Below are 20,181 nucleotides of genomic sequence, written 5' to 3' on the forward strand. Positions count from 1 at the left end.
GGTTCTGTCCTGTCTGGTCTTTGGGGTGTTTGTAACACAGTCCCTCCTCCAGCCAATCCAATAGAATAATATAAGTATATTAACATAAAATAGGAATCTATATTTATTCATCAATCTGTGTTATAAATGTATTTTATATGTATATCTGTACTCGTCTATTGGTTTGTTGATCATGAGGAAAAAATACAAAACAAACTTGGTTTTCGTTTCAACTTTTAATTTTAATTAACGGAATTCAAGTGTTGTTGTTTTTTCGACACAAGTCACGGAGTTGGATTTAAAGGTGATTTTTCGTTTTGAGAAAAAAGCAGAGAACGAAAAACTAAGTCGTTGTCTTGTTATAGCAGCTTTTAAGTTTAACTCCAAACTCAGACTGCAATGACCTATAGTTTGCTCTGATTCTGAATTAAACGTAAGAGCCCGAATGACAGATGACGTGACCAGGTACAGCTTGACCGGAAATGTATGCTTGTCAAATGCAGGCAACAAGAGAATCGGGGAAGTGGCGTCACCGTCTGAAGCAGACAGTGACGTGACGTTCCAACGATTGTGCTGAGGAGCCACTTATTCATAGGCAGATCACTTGGATCAAGTTGTCAATGCGCGCTGGTGTTTGTTGTCAATTGCTGATGTCGCTGCTGTCTTTATACAGTATTTCTTCGTGTTTAAGGGTCCTTGTACATTTTAACGGTTTGATTTCCCCCTCCAGAATAAAAGCTGGGAAGACGAGAAAACACGTCGTTTTAGAACGTTTTAAACCTGGAGGACCTGTTAATGTGTCTGGACACGCTCCCAGTAGGTCCAGTAACTTCGTATTGTAACGAGAAACCCCCACCATCTTGTTTAAAAGGGACAAACGGCATTTATTCAAAGCAGCATGTTAAAAACGAATAAACGAGCTGAAAACGGTGTTTTCAAAACCAGACACATTAATGGATTTAAAGCCGTTTCCCGTTTTCTCGTTTCGGGAAAAACGAATCGACTGTGGCATTGGAGCATTTTGCCAGAATGAGCTTTGCAAAGAAAGGACACTTGGTTTCCAAACCGCAACCTAAGCGTCCCCTCAAACTTCACGTTTGGGGAATGATTTCTAGGTGGGGACCAGGGCCGATGATTATTTTCGAGGGGATTATGGAAAGACAGTTTTTCGAGGAGTCCATAATCAAACGCACAGTGGGGCCATATATTACAAAGTATATTGAAACATGGCATCGGTTTTTCCAGGACAATGACCCCCAAACATGTCGCTGCAAGAGCCTGTCTGGAGGCGAAAGGAATCAGCTGAGTGCTCACACCGGCAGAGTCCCCTGATCTGATCCCCTACTAATTAAACAACATCTGGCTTCTAAAACTAATGGTCTTTTTCTTATACTCCTGACATTAAAAAACTTTCACTTCACTGCTTTTAAACGCAGTTCCTATGGACGTTCACATAAAATCTGTTAGATGATTTTATTTAATATAAATAAATACATTTTATGTATTATGTATATGTATTAAATCTTTCTCTATGGCGCGTCAGAACGTCAGGACTCAGCAGATCAACAACACATTAATGCAGCAGCTTGTTTGTTTTACATGTGCTTATTATGGACGATAAATGTTAACGTTTTTTACTGAATGAAAACGAAAATAACTCCTGCTCTGCAGCATAAACCACGTTGACCTCTTTTAAGGTGGTCAAGTTAAACAGTTAAAACAGTAAGACATAGTCAATGTGTCTTTTAAACAGAAGCTGCATTATTATACTTTACCGTAATGACATTTACCACAATATCTGCTCTTCTTATGGTATTTCACACAAGTCTGGCAAACTACCACTGCTAACTTGTAGAGAATATCATATAATAAAAATAAATACATTGTAATAAACTCTCTCTGTGGTATGCCAGAACGCCAGGACTCAATAGATCTCTGACTCATTAATGCAGCAAGTTGTTTGTTCTGCATATACTGATTCTGCATGAGTAATAAGGACTGTTTTACACTTATTTAGCCTAAGACAAAACTCAAAAGAGAGACACCCATCAAGTTTTAACAAATGTGCAATAAAAAATATAAACAGAAAACGCTTGAAAGCGTTTCCATTTTATATTCCGTTTATTTCGTTATTACTCCTTTCACCTGTACCACATAAAGACATTGCAGAGCTACAGCCATGTCCCTACAAAGGTAACCAGCTGTTTATTTCGTATTCCCTCTTTCATGTCCGTCTGGTGAATGAAAGTAGGCGGGGCCATCCACGTCCCAGAGAGGGGACACTGGGGGATGGGGAGACACGCATCAACATGCAGTACAAAGATCTGCGTTTCTCTGCCTGCTACAGCCTCGGCTGCGTTGGGTTGTTAGTGTCCCTTTCACCTGTACCATATGAAATGTGTTCCTACAAAGTTGATCAGCCGCTTTCAGAATTAGAATCGTTTTTATTCCCCAAGTTTGAACAGGGCAAACATTATTTTTATTTACAAAAAAAATTTAAAACGTTCACATGTGATTTGCCCGTTGTAGACAAAACTCTTGAAAGCATTTTACTTTACATTCCGTTCATTTCGTTATTCCCACTTTCATATCTGTCTGATAAATAAAAGTGGGCGGGGCTATCAGTCCCGTAGCAAAGGTAAGCGCTGACTGTGGGGGCTGGGCGCATCAACATACAGGACAAAGACCTGTGTTCCTCTGCCACAGCCTCCTCTTTCAGCCTGTTGCTTTTGGCCGTTATTCGCCCACTTACTGGTGCCACATGTTGACAAAGTTGACCAGCCGCTTTCATGTAGACACAAAACTCGTCAAAGCATTTTACTTTACATTCCGTTTATTTTGTTATTCATATAAATGTAATTGCAAATGTTGCACTGAGCTCTCTTTTACTTTGATGAGTTTTGTGTCTACATGAAAGCGGGCAGAACAGCATCCACGGGAAATAACGAAATAAACGGAATATAAAATGGAAACGCTTTCAAGCGTTTTCTGTTTATATTTTTATTGCACATTTGTTAAAACTAGATGGGTGTACTGTCGTTTTTTCGTAATTCTTGGTAACGTTACAGTGCAAACCGTATGGGATTTTTTTTTTGTAAATAAAAATAATGTTTGCCCTGTTCAAACCTGGGGAATAAAAACGATTCTGATTCTGAAGGCAGCTGATCAGCTGCGTGTTTCCCCTTCCCCCAGTGTCCCTGCTCTGGGACGTGGATGGCCCCGCCCACTTTCATTCAACAGACGGACATGGAAGAGGGAATAACGAAATAAACAGCTGTATAACTTCGTAGGAACACGGCTATAGCTCTGCAATGACTTTATGTGGTACAGGTAAAAGGAGAAATAACGAAATAAACGGAATATAAATGGTGGTGTTGATCCGTAACCCTACATGGGCCTATATAACATGAGTATAGGACAGCGTCATGAAGGCCAGAGTGGGGGCTGATCGCCACCTAAAGGCCAAATAGACGTAACACAGCTCCAACGCGCTAAAAACCCAAGATACCGCGCTGCAAATGCAAACAGATTGCCGTAAAGGCTGACACCTTAAAGTGCTACGACTGTACATTTGAATGATAAACGTTTGTTACAAGTTGTTACTCTAGTATCTTTGAGTAGGGCACCTGTTACCCACCAGCAGGAGCTTATAATCGTTAGTATGTGTCATAATCAGGTGACAGCTAACAGAGTAGCAGTTGTTAATGTACACTGTAGCTTATAGGGCCTATGTTGGGTTTGCAGTATGTGAGCAGGGTAACAGTGACGCTTACATCCACCTAAACGATGTGTCTCTATAAAAATACCACCTCATGCATATGTGAGCAGCAATGGGCTATAGCAGCAATAATTTAGGAAAATAACTTCCTGTCTAAGTGCAGGATAATTGAATGATGTCAGTGGCAGATATTTGAGCAGAGAGATATGTGACAGTGATTAAGCAGCAGTGCTGAAGGCGCTTGGTCATGCTATGCACTAAAAGGAGACATGTGGATGTAGCGCAGCTAATCAGAGTCCAGTCACGTCTGTGGACACTGGCCCAGAAATCACCTCCATGGCTGCACAGTGCTTCTTTTATTCATTCATCCTCCTTATAGCACACCTTTAAAGTTCTTTTCAATCACTTCCTGTTATCAGAGCTCTCATTAGTGGCCACAATGCATCCAGATGTGCATCAATAACTGACACCATGCCCTGCGGTACAGATGAAGCCTTCTGCACACTGCAGAGCTCTCCTCACACATCCGCATGTTCTTGTCCTTCTGTAATTGTGTGGGCTTTGGCTTCACTACTCTCCCTGAGGCTAACGTTCACCCTCACCTTTACTGAATGGTGCATTACACATAAATTCATAAGTCAGAAGTCCCCAGCTTAGTGAGTTGTTTATACAGCCTCCTGTGGTTCATTTTAGCCTGAGGAGGAAGATGGACGCTGGGGAGAGTTATGCCAGTTTGTCATCTGTCTTTCTCTGTAGAGTGCTGTTCACATTTTTGATTTCACAGGAACAAACTATGGCTCAGATTGCTTTTCTGTTTTGAATTATGTCATTGAAACGCTCTGGAAGCTTCATATTTTATACAGTTAAACAAAGTTTTTGCCTCAGGTGCAATGTAGCGTTTTTTATTGAAGGCACATTCCAGCCAACACTTTGTGCATTCCAGACCACCGTAAAACAGCGACACATTATGTCATCGAATATCAGCAATAAGCAACATATGCACCATAAAACTAAAACAAGCAAAATAATTAACTTGTTAAGATACATACACAGCCCTGCGATGGACTGGCGACCCGTCCAGGGTCTACCCTGCCTCTCGCCCATAGTCAGCTGGGTTAGGCTCCAGCACCCCCGTGACCCCGCATTAGGGAATAAGCGGTTTAGAAAATGAATGGATGGATGGATACATACACAGACACATTAAATGGTAACAAACGTAACAGAACTAAACACGTACCTCGCTGCGCTCAACAAGGTTCCAAATGTTTTATATTGCTAGCAAAGCAAGCTTACCGTTCACATGAGCTCACCTGAGATACAATTAAACGGCAGAGAGACAGACAACGATTAACAAGTGCAAACAATATGAGCGCAAACAATATGGAACTAAACCAACATCAAACCAAACTTACACGACGATGACTTTATAACAATTTTCACGAACAAACTCCTACGTGTACAGCCTTGATAACCCCTGACCAGCGTAAAAGCCTTGGACAGAGCAGCACTCTGCCTCTGCCGAGTGATTGGGATTGGGTGCAAAACCGTAACGTGTTCATTTACAATCATCATGAATGAGGGTACTCAACCTCTGCAAAGTGGCTTCAAAAACATTTATAAATACAAGATCATGTCTTTCATGTACAGTATGACTGTCTTTATATTTTCTCAAGTAATATTTAAAAGTTTTAAAATATTTTAAATGTTGTTATTTCGTAAATAACTGGGTGCCATGTTGTGTTACATTACATTTACCTGATATGAGGGAAACTAAGAGTGAGAAAGCATCTCTCAGCAGGACTGTCTGCTGCTGTGAATTCGTAAGCTTCTGTTCTTTCCGCTGCTCTGTGCTCAGGTTAGATTGAGGTTCAGGGTAATACTGCATAGGGGACAGTACAGTTTGACCTACAGTAACAGGTCACATAGAGCAGCTACACAGCATTTTAACTTTACGGTCCACGATGGTATTAAGGTTAAACTCCCACAATTCCCCACTCATATCTGAACAGCATTAATGTTGTAGGAGCAGCTCTTCCTCCACCGGAGCAGGAGCAGCAGCCGTGTGAAGCTTGCATGCTGTAAATACACAAAAACACACACCTTGTTACACTCCATATATCACCTCAGTCTGACAAAACCCTACGCTTATTACACCTTCTGTTTACGCTTCCTGTCTCTGGCTGCAGGGGATTGTGGGTGTTGTATTGAAATATTGACTTAAAAATTCCCATGGATCCAGCCTTCAATGGCTTTCTGTCAAAAGTATTAAATGTCAAAGGCCTGACAGCCTCTTCCAAACACCCCCCCCCCCCCCCCCCCCCCCCCACACACACACACACATTTAAATAACTCAGTTACTACATGTTGACTACACACAGGACACCAGAGCTGCATGGAGGTGAGCTCTTTCAGCTCAGCAGCCATGAAAACACACACTCACAGCAGCTGATGCTAGTGTGTGAGCATGCTAGTGCATAAACATGAACTTTGCCACTATGCCATTTTTCCAGAAGGTTTTAACTCATATATCCATGGAGAGGAAGGCTCTCAACCAGCCCCATTTGATACTTGGCTACTGATTTACACAAACACACACTAGCTACACACACACGCTGGCATGTCCACAGACTACAGCAGCTCAACGAGGCAGCAGACGGCACATTCCCAGCAAATGAAAAGCAGCTAATTAGGAAGGAAATTAAATGGAGAGATTTAATGATAGAATCCAAATAGAGTTCAGCTGAGCAGCACAGAATAGAAAATAGAAACTATGTGTGTGTGTGTCCTCCCTCTCCTCCACTCTCTGTACGCTACCCTTGTTCCCTCCCTTCTGAGCCACTACTTAACATCCGCTGAATCATTTTGTACACTTGAAAATACATGAAAAGTCCCTTAAGACGGCTGGTTATTAGACGGAAATGAGTTGGAGAGATGCTCTGATGGGCTCTAAATAGAGTTCAGTCGAGATGTTTGTGGCTGAAATTAACTGACAATCTGGATCTGGCCCTGAAATCTGTATTTCTTTCTTTTGTCTTTGCTCTTGGTATTGTCACCCTTTCATCTGAACCAACCTACAGCATTAATCAGTTCTATCCCTTCATACAAGCTTTAATCATTTCACTGGGATGTTACATTACCTTATTGTCTGTGCAGCTCATTTAAAAGGATCACAGGACATCAAAGCTTCTTCTCCATAAGCCTTTCCTTCTTGACTTTCCTTCTCTTTCTCTCTACTTTTAATCATAATGTCATGATTTACATCATGATTAGTCACAGTTTTAATTTTAATGCAACGTTTCAGTTAGTCTAGAGGGTCCAGTTATTGGTCAAACTCCAGAATATCATGACATCAGTCCCCAAAACACCACCTTTAACTTTATGCTTCATACGCTCACTCTGCTCTGGAATGAATAGGACACTAGTGCTTTGTTCAAATGAAAAGAAAAAAGGGTTCTATTAAACATCAGTACCAGTTTGCTTGAAGCGATGCAGGATCAGAGGTCAACTGGAAAAAGGTTCCATGCTGTGCTGTCAGCTAAACTGAACTCTGGGCCGTGGGACAGCAGGCTGTGGCTGTTGAGGAACTGCGTGTCTGGAGGCACAGTCTCCCCTTTTTCAACTGCAGAGGCTAAGGCCAAATCAAAGGACTTGCTCACTTGTGGATTTCTCGCATGGTCACTCAGATTTAAAGGGCAAGCGCATTTATGTCTGCTCTATGTTTTTTAGTGATGGATTTGCTTTTACTCCAGGAGACATTCATGGGTATTTCACTGATCGTCTGTGACGTTTCTGTCCGTTGCTCTTTGTTTTTCTAAGCTTTTTCATCCTCTGGACCTTCAGAAAAGTGGCCCTTACCTGATGAACTGACTTCTCTTTCTTGTATTACTCTGTTTGGTTGCCTCTGAGTTATCATCAAGTGGCCCCTTTGGTCCATTTAGTTATAATCTGATTATTACTCACTACCCTTACTTTTTGATCTCTGCTTTTTTTTATCTCTCTGTCCTCTGTATTCTTCATCCATCATGACAACTAATGGTTTCCTGATTTTTTTATTTTGTCATTTCAGTGCTCTGCTTTTGCTGCCTCTTTTCTTTCAATAGGTGATTCACAAAAGAGCATCTGGTTTCATGAGGATATGTCTAACAATCCTACCTCAGATTACACATCTTCCACTGTCATATCTTAAAAAGAGGTGTGTCAGGGATGGGTTGTATAGACATGATACCTTTAGGACCAGATGTTTCTGTTTACACTTTAACTGTAGATGTATAGACACATATGCACATTTTATAGAGAGTAGAGTAGCAATATTTCATGGTTACTCTGAAACATCTCAGCAATCAAAACAGAACATCTGTCACTAACTAATTGGATATTACGTTTTAATATGTGGTAACACAATTGCCACTAGATTCTCATATCTTATCTTATCTTAAAATGAGGAAATGCTTAAATAATCAATTGGGTCAAACTACTTGTCTTGCCTTGACCACATTCACACTGGTTGGTCAGTGGGTCCAGCCTGCTCCCAATACATGTACATTCAACAAGCGTCCTGCATCCAGCACATTCTCAACAATAACTGCATGTGTGACTATGTGCCATCAAAGAAACTGTAATTTTTTAATAAATAATCATTAATAATTATTAATGATTATAAAATAAAATAATAATTATTATATATTGATTTAAAATTCACTCCAAACAGTCTAACACAGACAAACTGCTTCTCTGTGTCTGTGTTTCGGAAACATTGCTGTTTGGTGTATAATAATTGTTCATGTTTGTGTAGCTGCTTGTGTAGCTGCATTTGTGGCCATGTGCCATGGCTTAGTTTAGATCTGCACTGAGTCTGAGGTGATTTAAAGTGAAGCTGCTTCATTAGAGAAAATAAATTCAGAGTCATTTTTATTCCCTTTCTTGCCTCTATCTCTTTCCTTATTGTTTCTTGGGCCTCTTAAGTCCCTGGGCTGCACAAAAGTCACATGTTTTCATTTCCTGTAGCCATAAACTTGAGGAATATCCCTTTTGACCAATAGTGACCTCATGATGAAACCTGGAGCTCGCTGCTCCACAAACACAAGCTGTTGCAGCGCAGACACACAGTCCTCCACATAAATGAACAGGATTCCTTCTTGGCAAACTCCAGTCGCCCTATTGAACCAAGTCTATCGATTCCCTTCTCTGTCCAGGCCTCCACTTTCTGGCTACATCTCTGTTTCTTTCCTTTCTACAGCTTCACCAGTCTTCCCTGTCTCTCACAACATCTCTCTATGTAATTGATTGATTTTCTCCTGTCCTCCGGTTACAGGAAGTGTCTTTCGGCCAAGGAACTTCGCCCTCCGCACCAACATGAGGCTGCTTGATCCCACCAAAAGGTTCCTGTTCACAACTAATCTTGGCTGATTCTACTGGTACACAACAAAGTGAATGATGCATTGCAGCCCAGTAATACGATGCACCACATTAACCTAGATTAAGTTTCCTAACAGATACTCTCATTCAGATGGAAGCACAACAAGAAACACTCCACTGCAAAGGAACAGACAACATGATTGTTTAAGATGTTACATGTAAGGGAACACAAAGGCTCAATCAGTCACAGGGAACACACGGTTATAAAGGATAGTATTGATATCAAAGTAAAAATGGCCGCTATGTACAGTAGATGTCAAAAGATGCTCAATATAATACTGTATGTTATGTTCTGCTGTAGTGATTCAAAGACCAGTTTTTACTTGATATTGTCACAGGTCGTACCAGGCAATGTGCATGACCACCCCTACAAATCAAGTATATGTGAGGTTGCCATGGGGCAAACATGAAAACAGAGTTATAAGGTCCAAATACGAGCAGACGACCAGTGTGGATCAAAGAAGCATCACACTGTTGGATTGATCTGGCCATGAAATAACTGAGACAAGGCTCAGCATCTCTGCTATCTAACACCTGGCACTGATGGGGAGAAGTACAAGATGCTTGATCAGAGTGGAGCCATGTTTAAGCGTCTCCAGCAGCTACTGTAGCTTTCAGCCTCAAAAAAGACAGCGGTTATTTCATCACTGACAGACTGGCAGATCTCTGTGGCCCCTGCTACTGCAGCTGGAGGATTATGAACATTAAAACCCTTTTTGCTTCTCTGTGTCCAATCAGTTAACATACCTCAGGCAAAGACCTGAGACTTCTGCAACAGAATCTGCTTGACTGCTTCAGACACTTGAGATATTCATGCTCTTACGCAGATGAGCTCAACCTTCCTTATTACTCTGGAAATCAGCTACTGCAAACAGTGTCATATGCACAAAATCACTGCCTGGAGATACAGGGAACAGCTGATAGATTCTGGTGCCAAGTACCACTCAGCAGCAGTACTCTGAGATCCTGCCGTAAGGGGCTTTTATTCTTGCAGTGCCAACAGTGCAGTAGAGGGGACTTCTTCTTCAGACATGTGTCGAGGTTAGTTCTACCAGAGCGCTACCAGGAACCCAACCACACACGGGCTGGACACTGGCTTTCACTAGAGTCGCTCACTATAGTCGCTCACTGTAGTTGCTCACTATAGTTGCTTTAGGTACTTGGTTTTGTTTGCATGTTGCTGGGCCCTGAGGGGGAATTCAGGGGTCATGGCAGCAGATTAAAAAATAACATCAAATAAATTCAGGAGCTGATCGGTTTGGCCATGCTGCATTGTTGCTCTGAAATTGTTGACGCACACAAACGACATTATGTGTCATGTGGCTGCTAGTGACAGCAAGGAGAATACTTAAAAGTTAAACGTAAAGTGAAAAAAGGTGAAATGAAAGATATTCTACACATGCAACGCTCCAATGTGACAATAAGCAGTTTGTAGGCTTTTCATTTATCGCTTTATAAATAGATGCTTTGTTCGTCTCATTGGTGGGCATTATTAGGGAAACAGCAGGTTTCAAACCTACTAATAATTTTCTGGTGCTAATCAGCACGTGCAGTCTCAAACGATCAAGATGTTATAGGCTGTACACAGTAATGCAGTGATTATTTGCATACGTAAGCATCCACCTCAAAAACACACACAAAAACCTAAAGACACTGAAGCAGCAACAACCACAATGTTATCACTCTGGAAAAGCGATAATTAACTAGTTAACAAATTATCACCACATCAAGGTGATAATTAACCAATTAACAGATTATCACCTTGTAAAGCAGAAAACTCTTTTCATTTGTTTGGGATAAGTGACTCTTTCACTGCTAAATGTTACAACTTCATGTGTCCCTCATTAACTTTCTGCTCCTTCCCATTTGAATATTCATCAGCTTCCTGCTAATTTGAGATAAAAATGGACATAACAGAAACAAAACCTTGTAGAGAAGCTACAGAGACAGGTCTGTTGCTGTACAGTAAGTGACATATCTCCTGTTGCACATATTCACCAACATTTAACAAAGCTTGAATCCATCATAGGAACATTTGAAAATTTGCTCACACAAGATGATCAATGACCTTTAATAAAATTTTAATGAAGTTAACATGGCTTTAACGCCATTTAAAACTCTAAATGAATAAATCAATCACAAAGTGTGATCATTAAGACTGTTACTGGGTGCATGTAAAGCAGCTATTTACATTTCAATTGGATGTCAGTACAGCATCAACAGCAGACATGTTTGGCTCCACAACACAGAGCATCTCTCTTCTACATGACTAAAGATCAGGACTTTTATATGAACCCATTGATGTGGCTATAACATCACGTTTCTCCCAGATCCCAGATGTACTATATCATACCACTTTGTTCTGTATGGACACAACGCTTTAGGATGTTCACCTCCTATAGGTCAGCGATGACTTTAACCCAGTAAAAGGTTGGTCGGGTTTATGTAATTAGCCAGAGCTATTTACAGATCACATGACATGAACTAAGGCAGCTACGATGTGTCCCCAACACCATCATGACTGCTTTCTATACACACTTAGGCCTTGAGTATACAAATTCTGCTACTGTACTGCACCCTGGTTGCCTCAACAGAACCCGTGGGGACTACACCTTTCTGAGGAGCCTTTCCTCTTGTGAGTGGTTTGCAAGTACAAACAAAACACAACATGTATAAAGACCTAAATAACACAAGGGGAGATTTACTGATGTGCTTGCATTAACACAGACTTTGTAACCAAAAACCCATTCAAACAACCCACTGACATCATAACAACTAGACAGGAAATGGTTATTGGACTCAACACAATTAAAATATTGTATAGATTTGGATCTATCTCACAGACAGAACATACATTATGTGACAATTTCATTACACACCTGATGTCCAAAAATGAAACGATTCAGTGTCTGAGATGTGAAGCTCAATAACCATAATCTGTCTTTGACTAGTTTTCAACTGAATCACTGTAAATGTAATATGCATATAATTTCTGCAATAAATGATACACTGCACTAGTGAACAAGTCCTCAAGTAGTAGAGTGCTAAAGGAAAGTATGAGCTACACAATAGAGTTTAATTACACTCCCACCTCCTGCTGCTTTCAGTCGTCCTGTCTGTCAATATACTGTACAGTATGAAGCACAAATAAATAATTTAAACCCAACCTGAACCCACAGCCTGCAATTCAAAGCCAAACGTCTGTAGTTTGTGGAAAAACACTAAGACAATGACAGAAAAGTTACAGTGGGACACAATGAAGATGATGATCATCATAGAGGTTCTTCAAATGTGGTCTAAAGTGAATGAAAATGATCCAGTAACGTGTGTGAAGTGGCCATTGATTAGACTTAACACCTAAGGAGTTTAATGAAACCATTGTGAAAGGGTGATGAAGATCATCTCATAATCAGCTCAAATCTAATCATTTTGATGAAGTCCAAGTTAAAGGCAAACACACACACAGTCGCACACGAACAGGAAATGCCTATTATAAATCAAGTCCAAGCAACAGCCCTTGTGCTTCAAAGTAATCTCTGAATCATTTATCCACACATCGAGACTCGCTTTTTGAATACCAATGTATGATCTTCCATCATACCAGTCAGAGAGGGACCATGAAGTGGAGGCGGTCAGAGAATGTTCCACACAATACCTGCTTCTATATTTCAACTTTTTCAATACAATATGAGAGTGATGTTGTACAGTAGATAAATCAATGAGCTCAGTCAGTCACTCAGTAACTGACAGGAGTTCTAGAGCTGTGAGTAAAGAATGGAGAGTGTTCTCGGGAGAAGGCGTCCTCATTGGTGTGCAAAGTTGCACATGCTCCAACCCTCCCTTATATCCCGTGTGTGTGTGTGTGTGTGTGTGTGTGTGTGTGTGTGTGTGTGTGTGTGTGTGTGTGTGTGTGTGTGTGTGTTTGCAGAAGCATTCCCTCTCTTTCCTTCACTGCCACTAAAAAGACACAGAGGACCTATTGTGCCCAAGGAAGGAAAATCACTTCATTTTTAGAGAAGAGGAATGAACAGCTCTCTTGCTCTCTCTCTCTCGCTTGCCCCCACCTCTTTCTTTCTTCACCCCTCCCATTCACACGGCAGCTGAAATGGCGAGGCTTGTTAAAAAGGAAGCCCACATGACAGCATTCACAGCTTTGCTTACCGCAGCATCTCCCTGCTCGCTGTGCGCCGTAGCAGCCGAAAACACGGATCAAAAAAAATTACAAAAGGCTCTGCAATAAATGCAATATATTCAAACTAGAAATATATCAGGGTTTGGAAGGAATGAGTTGTTTCATGCAGCAGAACATTAAAGCTGAATGTTTTCTTCAGGTGTTCAGTGCTGGAATTACCATCATCAAAAAATCTACCTGCTGTGGAAAATGAGCTTCTCACTTTCTTTACTTAACACTTCTCTAGTGAAACAACTTCATTCACTGGTGTAAGTGGTTCAGCTCTTAAATAGACAGATGTTCATTTTATTTACTACACACTATAAATTATTCTGTTTAGTTTAGTATTTAGATCATAAAAGAAACAACCAGTGAACAAATGAAGCATGTTGATATGTGAAGTCTCAGATATTATTTGTTTAAAATATCATTATAAACAGAAACATAAACTATAATTGTTTTTAAGTTTGGCAGGGATTAACATTTGAATTGAAACCACCTAGAAAAAACATTAAAAATACTTATTTAAAAATAGCCATATATTCAAATTGTTGTTATTAATTATTTTAACATCTTTAAAATCAGCTAAGCAGTATCACAATAAAATACACTGAAAATATACTGAACACTACCATTCTACTACGGTACACTACTATTATTCATAAATAACAATTTTAGATAAACAAACTGATAACACTGATTATGCAAATATTCTTCCCACAGTGCATTTCATGAAAAATATTTCTGTAAATGTTTATGTTTGTTGTTATGTTGCCTGATTTTGGATTATATGGCAACTTCTTTTTATTCTCACTACAAGTCCAAGGTAAAAACTACATGAAGTACAATTAACTCAGACAGTTTGGTGGATACAACCTGCATTGTCCTTAGAAAATAAGGTTAAACTGCTCCTACCAGCTGATACAATCTACTGCACAACCATGACGTCTTATATGTAAAATTATCTTATAAACAACATGGTTTTGCATCAAATAAAAACAGAGTACTGACATTTTCTCCATGTCGACTGTCTGCATGACTTCATTGGCTCCTTTGGCAAACCCACACATCCACAATGACACAACGGCTTAATTCAAGGAGCACTCAAGCTTTTTCCTGGGCTTTAAATTCTCTAAAACCTTCATAGGGCATATTTTACACAGAGCAGTGGTGACTGGGAGACCTTTAGTAAAACCAAAATAAAACAAAGGCATTAACAGCATCAGTATTAGCAACCAGCAAATATGAGCCACTAATATGAGAAACACAAGGTTCATACAAACCACATAATGAAAGGCATTAAATAAAAACAGACTCAAACTCCACAATCTCAGAGTAAGCAGATGATTATCACCTCAGTCTAAAGGAAGTTTAAACATGCTTTTCTAGCTCACACAGGGTTCTTTGACGATCCCAGCCATCATAGTGGAACCAGGGCCTGCTGCCAGCAGCATTTCAGCACCTTGGACAGCTGCACAATAGCCTGAGCAGATCCAGCTGGAGAAAGAAGAAAAGCACAAGGACAAAAGACAGAGGAGGTGGAGAAGAGGAGTGGGTACAGGACAAACAGAAGAGATGGGGAAGATGGATATGGCAGTTGGTGGCCATTCAGTACCAGTAACCAAAGGGTCAACGCCAATGTGACTGTAAAGAGAGACATCAGAAAACAACAGGCTGAAGAGGAGACAACGGGACCCAAGATGATGCCCACATGTCACAGATTTGAACTTCTGAATAGTGACTTGCACAGAACTAAAGCAGTTAGCAGACGATCTTCCATCTCACATCTCTTTATCTGTTGGTCCACAAAGGTCTGTCTTCTACTAGTACCTGCTCTGCTCACGGCAATCATTGTCTCCTGTGTGATTACAGGCTTATAAAATAGCAGCTTCATATTTTTTCTATTTACAGATGTCTCTGTTGCCTGAACAATACATCTTTAGCTAACACAATCACTTTACAAGCCTGGGGAAAATATTGACCCTCCATGACAAATATTAGCAGCGTATGTGAATCATCAGCAGGCTGGCCATTTTAAGAGGGAGGAAGAAATGCTGTGTCAGGTGGAAGAAAGGAGAGAAGAACAGCTATCGTTCAAACCAGAAGGAGCCAGACGAAAAAAGAAAAGCACCTCGTCAATCACTCCTATCTCACATTTCACTGGAGAGAGAAGAGCTGCAGGCGAACTCTATTTTAATTTTCTCCAGCTCCCGCCACACACACACACGCGCACACACACATGTATATTTCCCACAGCATCCAAAAATAATCATGCACAGTCTAAACAAAATGTAGCTCAAGCACAGGATCTTGACAAAGTGCTTCTGTGAAAATGTATTGGCGCCTTTTGGCCACACTATTGCTCCTGTGTAGTAGACAATGTCATCTGGATGTTGTATCGAAAGCAAAACAATGTATCATATCACACCCGGTCTCAAGTTCATTTATATCCTTTTTGTTTTAAACGGACAAATAAGTCTTAAAATCTTACAGAAACGTTTGATTCTTTAAAATACAGCACTTTCAAAAAAAAGCAACATTTCCGTTCTGCAGAGGGTTTAGTGACAAAATAGACGAGTGCAAAGGCACTTTCTGGAGTTAAGTCGAGGAGATTTTGCCGCCTGTGGGATGTTGCAGAGATTTTTCTTTTTACGCATTAACTATCACACTCACCATTGATCTGCGTATGTACAGGAATGTCAATCAGTATTTCCTTCTTCTAGAGAGAATAATTAGGTGAGACTTTTTTCTTTGCTTGTTTCTCACAAAGAAAATAAACGAAAGTCTCATGAAAAGCACAAAGCTGCATTTGTACAGTCCTGCTCATAATATACCTGCTGTCATCAAAGTCTTTTAGAATTTTTCAACAAACAAGAAATAATTTATAACTTCAAGGAGAAAAATAGAACTAGATAATAATGTACTTCTTATGCTTCTTTTATACAATTTGGACAGAAAAATGAGGGAGAGAGAGGCTTCAGTTCACTTGCACTCCATCGTAAGACTGAACACAGATAATATAGATATATAGGACTAATATTACAGCGTGATGATTATAAATGCTGCACAGAACTGAGGGCTAGTGTTGGTGGGCCACGGATACCTACTCTATCTTACAGTTGGCTCATTGCAGTTTGTTTCTCCAAAACCTCCAGGTAGTCTGGTTCTGTTTTTAGCTTCCCAGGGAGCAGAAGCGGGTGCTCGTTGTTTTTGGAGGGGTGTTCGGCCCCGTAGTACTCCCTGGGGGTCCCGTACAGCACAGTCTTGTTCAGCCGGTCCTGATTGGTGACATGTCGCCGGCCTGTGGTGGCCTCGTAGGGGGGCACAATGCAAGGTCTCTTGGGTAAAGTGCAAAAGTTGTAGTTGAAAGGGGAGACGCCTGCAGCTGTGGGAAGCTCTTTGTTTAGCCTCTCCCCAAAGTTTTGATACAGCACCTCCGGAGGCTCTGGGGGGGTCAAACCACACGTCGTTGGTGATTTGTCCATAAAATCCACTGTGCTGATGGTGTAGGCCCTTGGGCTGTGCGTTAGGGCATCATCCTTCTTTAAGTCCAGGTTCCCAAAACTGAGCTCCTTCAGGTTGCGGTAATACGCCACTTGTTCACTATCCTTCTGCATATAAATAGGGTTTTGGCACATAGAGTCCACAGGCGGGGGGATGTAGTTATAAACATGGCTTTCAGAGGTTTTTTCTTGTGTCGGTTCAGAGGTATAGGAGCCATATTGCACTTGGAAGGAGTTGAGATCTAGGTTATTGACACCTGTGGGCACGTGCTCTATACCTTTGCGGCGCTTGAGGACAAAGACAAAGAGACCTGCACCGAAGCAGACTGAGAGGATAAAAACTACGAGGAGCCCAAGGATCAGAACTGAAAGCGGAACCTCGGGGTGTAACTCGGTAGAGTGCAGTTTGGATTCAGTGGGGCTGACAGAGCTAAAAGAAGAAGAGGGAGATGAGGTGGAAGAGGAGGAGGATGATAAGGAAGGGGTGGTGGCTGCAGTGTCAGGGCTTATTAATGTGGGGGCTTTTGTGGGGGGTACATGCTGTGGTGGGGGCTCCTCGCTGGGCTCTGGGCAGATGGCCTCGTTGCGCAGTGAGCGCAGCAGGCGCCCAGCGTGCTTTGATGGTGAGTCACAGGTAATTTCATTAACTACCACACTGGTGCTGGAAAGCTCCATCCAGTTTTTTAATGCCACAATGTCGCAGGTACAGTCCCAGGGGTTCTCCTGCAAATCGATCTGGATGAACGCTGAAAGCTGGTCAAGGACGCCTTTGACAGGCAGGTAGGAGAAGTGATTATTCCGCAGATTTAGCCTTGTTAGCATGGTTCCACCAAAAACATTGTCAGGGAGAGCTCTCAGCAGATTGTTGTTGAGGAACAGCAGCTGAAGATTGTGCAGAGAGTTGAATGTCTGAGGTGAGATGTCTTTGATAATGTTATATTCCAAGTACAGATACTGGAGGGACTGCAGACCAGCAAACAGCGACTGAGAGAGGGATTCAATGTAATTCCCATTTAGATAGAGGCGTCTGAGGTTGGTCAAGTTCTCAAATGCGCCTTCCTGAATCACAGCAATTCTGTTATTTCCTAAATGCAACAACTCCAAAGAGCTGTACTCAGTCAGATCCATTTTGTAGATCACCTGCAGGTAGTTACCGGTCAGATGGAGCTTCTTCGGGTAGGATGGCTTGGGGTTAAGATCACTGATGTTATGCAACTTTCGCTCCTGGCAGTTGATGTTTAATCCACTGTCTGGGTTTTGTGACGTGCACACACACACACTGGGACACAGCATGGGCACAGGAGAGCGCGTCTGGTAAACCATAATGGGCCCAAAGACATTTTTGTCCTTCATGATGCGAGGAGTAGGCCTGTAGCGCATTTTGGGCGGGCGGGAAGCCTTAGGGGCACGAGTGGGGGTCATCACACCAGGGTGGTAGGTCGGGGGCAGGGCCCCCTGAAAGTGAGAGTCAGAGGCTGGGTGGACACGTTCACCGGCGTTTCTGCGGGGACACAGATCCTGTTTTATGAGCTGGGTGATGTCTTTGCCATGAAGCCTGAATGGTGTCTCACACACAATGTCTCCCACAAACACAGAAATCGTGTCCAACCAGGATTTTAGAGGGATCAGATCACAGGTGCAGTTCCACGGGTTCTCCTCCAGCTGGATCTCCATGATGCCGCCTATGTGCTCCAGAACCCCGGCAAACGGCAACATCTTCAGCCGGTTGCCACGTAAATCCAAGTGGGTGAGGAGCACAAAGCGGAAAATATTAGGAGGCAAAGACAACAGCAAGTTGTCATTGAGGATTAATACTTTGAGTTTATTTAGCTTACTGAAAGCACCGGGCTCTACAGCGCTGATATAATTGTAGTCTGCTTGCAAATACTCCAAACTCTCAAGCCCAGCAAACGTGTCCTCTTTAATTACCTCCAGGTTGTTGTTATTCAAGTGGACCCGCTTCAGGAAACGGAGCCCGTTAAAAGCACCCGTTCTGATCTCTTGTAAGCCATTATTTCCCAAATGAAGCGAGGTGACATTGCCATAATTGACAAACTCGTTGGGGCTGAGCCTTGACAGGAAGTTTCCGTTAAGAAAAAGCTGGGAGACTTTGTTTGGGGGCACCTGGAACTGGCTGACGCTGGTAAATCCTTTATTTTCACAGTTGATGTTCAGGATGTTCTCCCGCTCCTCGCAGGCGCAGCGCGTCTTGCAGATGTCTTTGGAGGCTGAAGTTTTGCGGCTCTCTGTCTCAGATGGCGACAGGCTGGTGACCGTGAGGACGCTCAGCAAGAGGACACCGCTCAGCATTTTTACAGCCCAGAAAGGTCACTGAAATATAGATCCAGCATTTAACTTTGCAGCGGAAGCCTTGGATGGAAAGAAAAAAAATCTGGGACTGAGTTCTCACAGCAAAAAAGGGGAGCGGAGCTGGAGGCGCTTAGCAGCACATATAGATTTTCACACACGCACACAAGCACACGGACCCACCGAAAACAGGCGCATCACCGCTATTTGGTGTTAATAAAATGATCGTGACGCACGGGACATGAGCATTATTTCTCCTTTGACCTTCACGAGAATAAAAAAGAATATATAAAAATAAAAATAAATAAAAATCCAAGCTTAAAATCAATCCATGAAAAAGAAAAAAGAAAAAACACCGCAAATGAGCGGGATCCTGTGCAGTGGATGGACTTGGCACATTGTCAGAGACAGAGGAAAGAAAAAGCCGCTTACTGCAAACCCTTCTTTCCTCACCGAAAGCGCCGTTTTATTTCGTGGCTGCACGCAGATCACCGGCAGACGCAGCCAAACATTCGGAGAGAGATACCGGCTGCGAAACGTTCCCTGGCTTCCCATCAATGAAGAAAAGGCTCTTCATTTTAGTCCAGGCAAAAGGGGATGACACACTTTTGAAAAATCCAGAAACAATGCGCAAAGATGCACCATGGATCTTTGATGCCTTCGCCAAAATAAAGCAACGGACTAAAAGTGAAGCGTATTGTGTAGTAGAAGAGCAAAGGTGAGCAGGAACGCGCGATGTGAGAGATAAGATATATATTCCAGGAGCTGAGGCATAACTACTCCTTGTGCCGTCGGTCCTCTTCCTCCTCCGCTCTGCACACTGAGAGCAGCACTAAGCGTCTGCTGCCGCTTGACTGCGTTTGTGTGTGTGCGTGCGCGCAAGTGTGTTTGTGTGACTGGGGTAGAGCGAGCTCGAGGGAGAGAGAGAGAGAGAGAGAGAGAGGGGGAAGAGAGAGACTAGAGGCTGTTACGTCACTGGGACGTTCAACACACACGGTGTATTTCCGTTATTATGCCAAAGTTTAAATAATTATTTACGTGCTATTAAAAAATAGTAGACTCACTGATAGTTAGTTAGTTTAGTTGAC

At 42.0% G+C, this 20,181-nt stretch overlaps 1 protein-coding gene across 5 annotated transcripts in view; it reads right to left on the reverse strand.

The window, feature by feature from the left end:
- slitrk2 (SLIT and NTRK-like family, member 2) overlaps positions 1–19,957 on the reverse strand; it is a 74,134-nt gene extending 54,177 nt beyond the window's left edge. The window contains exons 1-3 of one of the 5 annotated variants that reach the window (XR_005898220.2): positions 16,391–19,957; positions 14,678–14,780; positions 201–5,773 (exon numbers count right to left, since the gene is read on the reverse strand). Coding sequence is in view for 2 of the 5 variants with exons in the window: in XM_041072636.2 (XP_040928570.1) it covers positions 16,397–19,096 (2,700 nt within the window). In the remaining 3 variants the exon portion in view is untranslated. Of the gene's footprint in view, positions 1–200 lie in introns of those variants that run through there. The other 4 variants (XR_008695854.1, XR_008695853.1, XM_041072636.2 and 1 more) reach the window with 4 other exon arrangements.
- Between the last annotated feature and the right edge of the window lie 224 nt (positions 19,958–20,181).

Source organism: Betta splendens, chromosome 10 (assembly GCF_900634795.4).
Source record: "Betta splendens chromosome 10, fBetSpl5.4, whole genome shotgun sequence".
Lineage (NCBI taxonomy): Eukaryota > Metazoa > Chordata > Actinopteri > Anabantiformes > Osphronemidae > Betta > Betta splendens.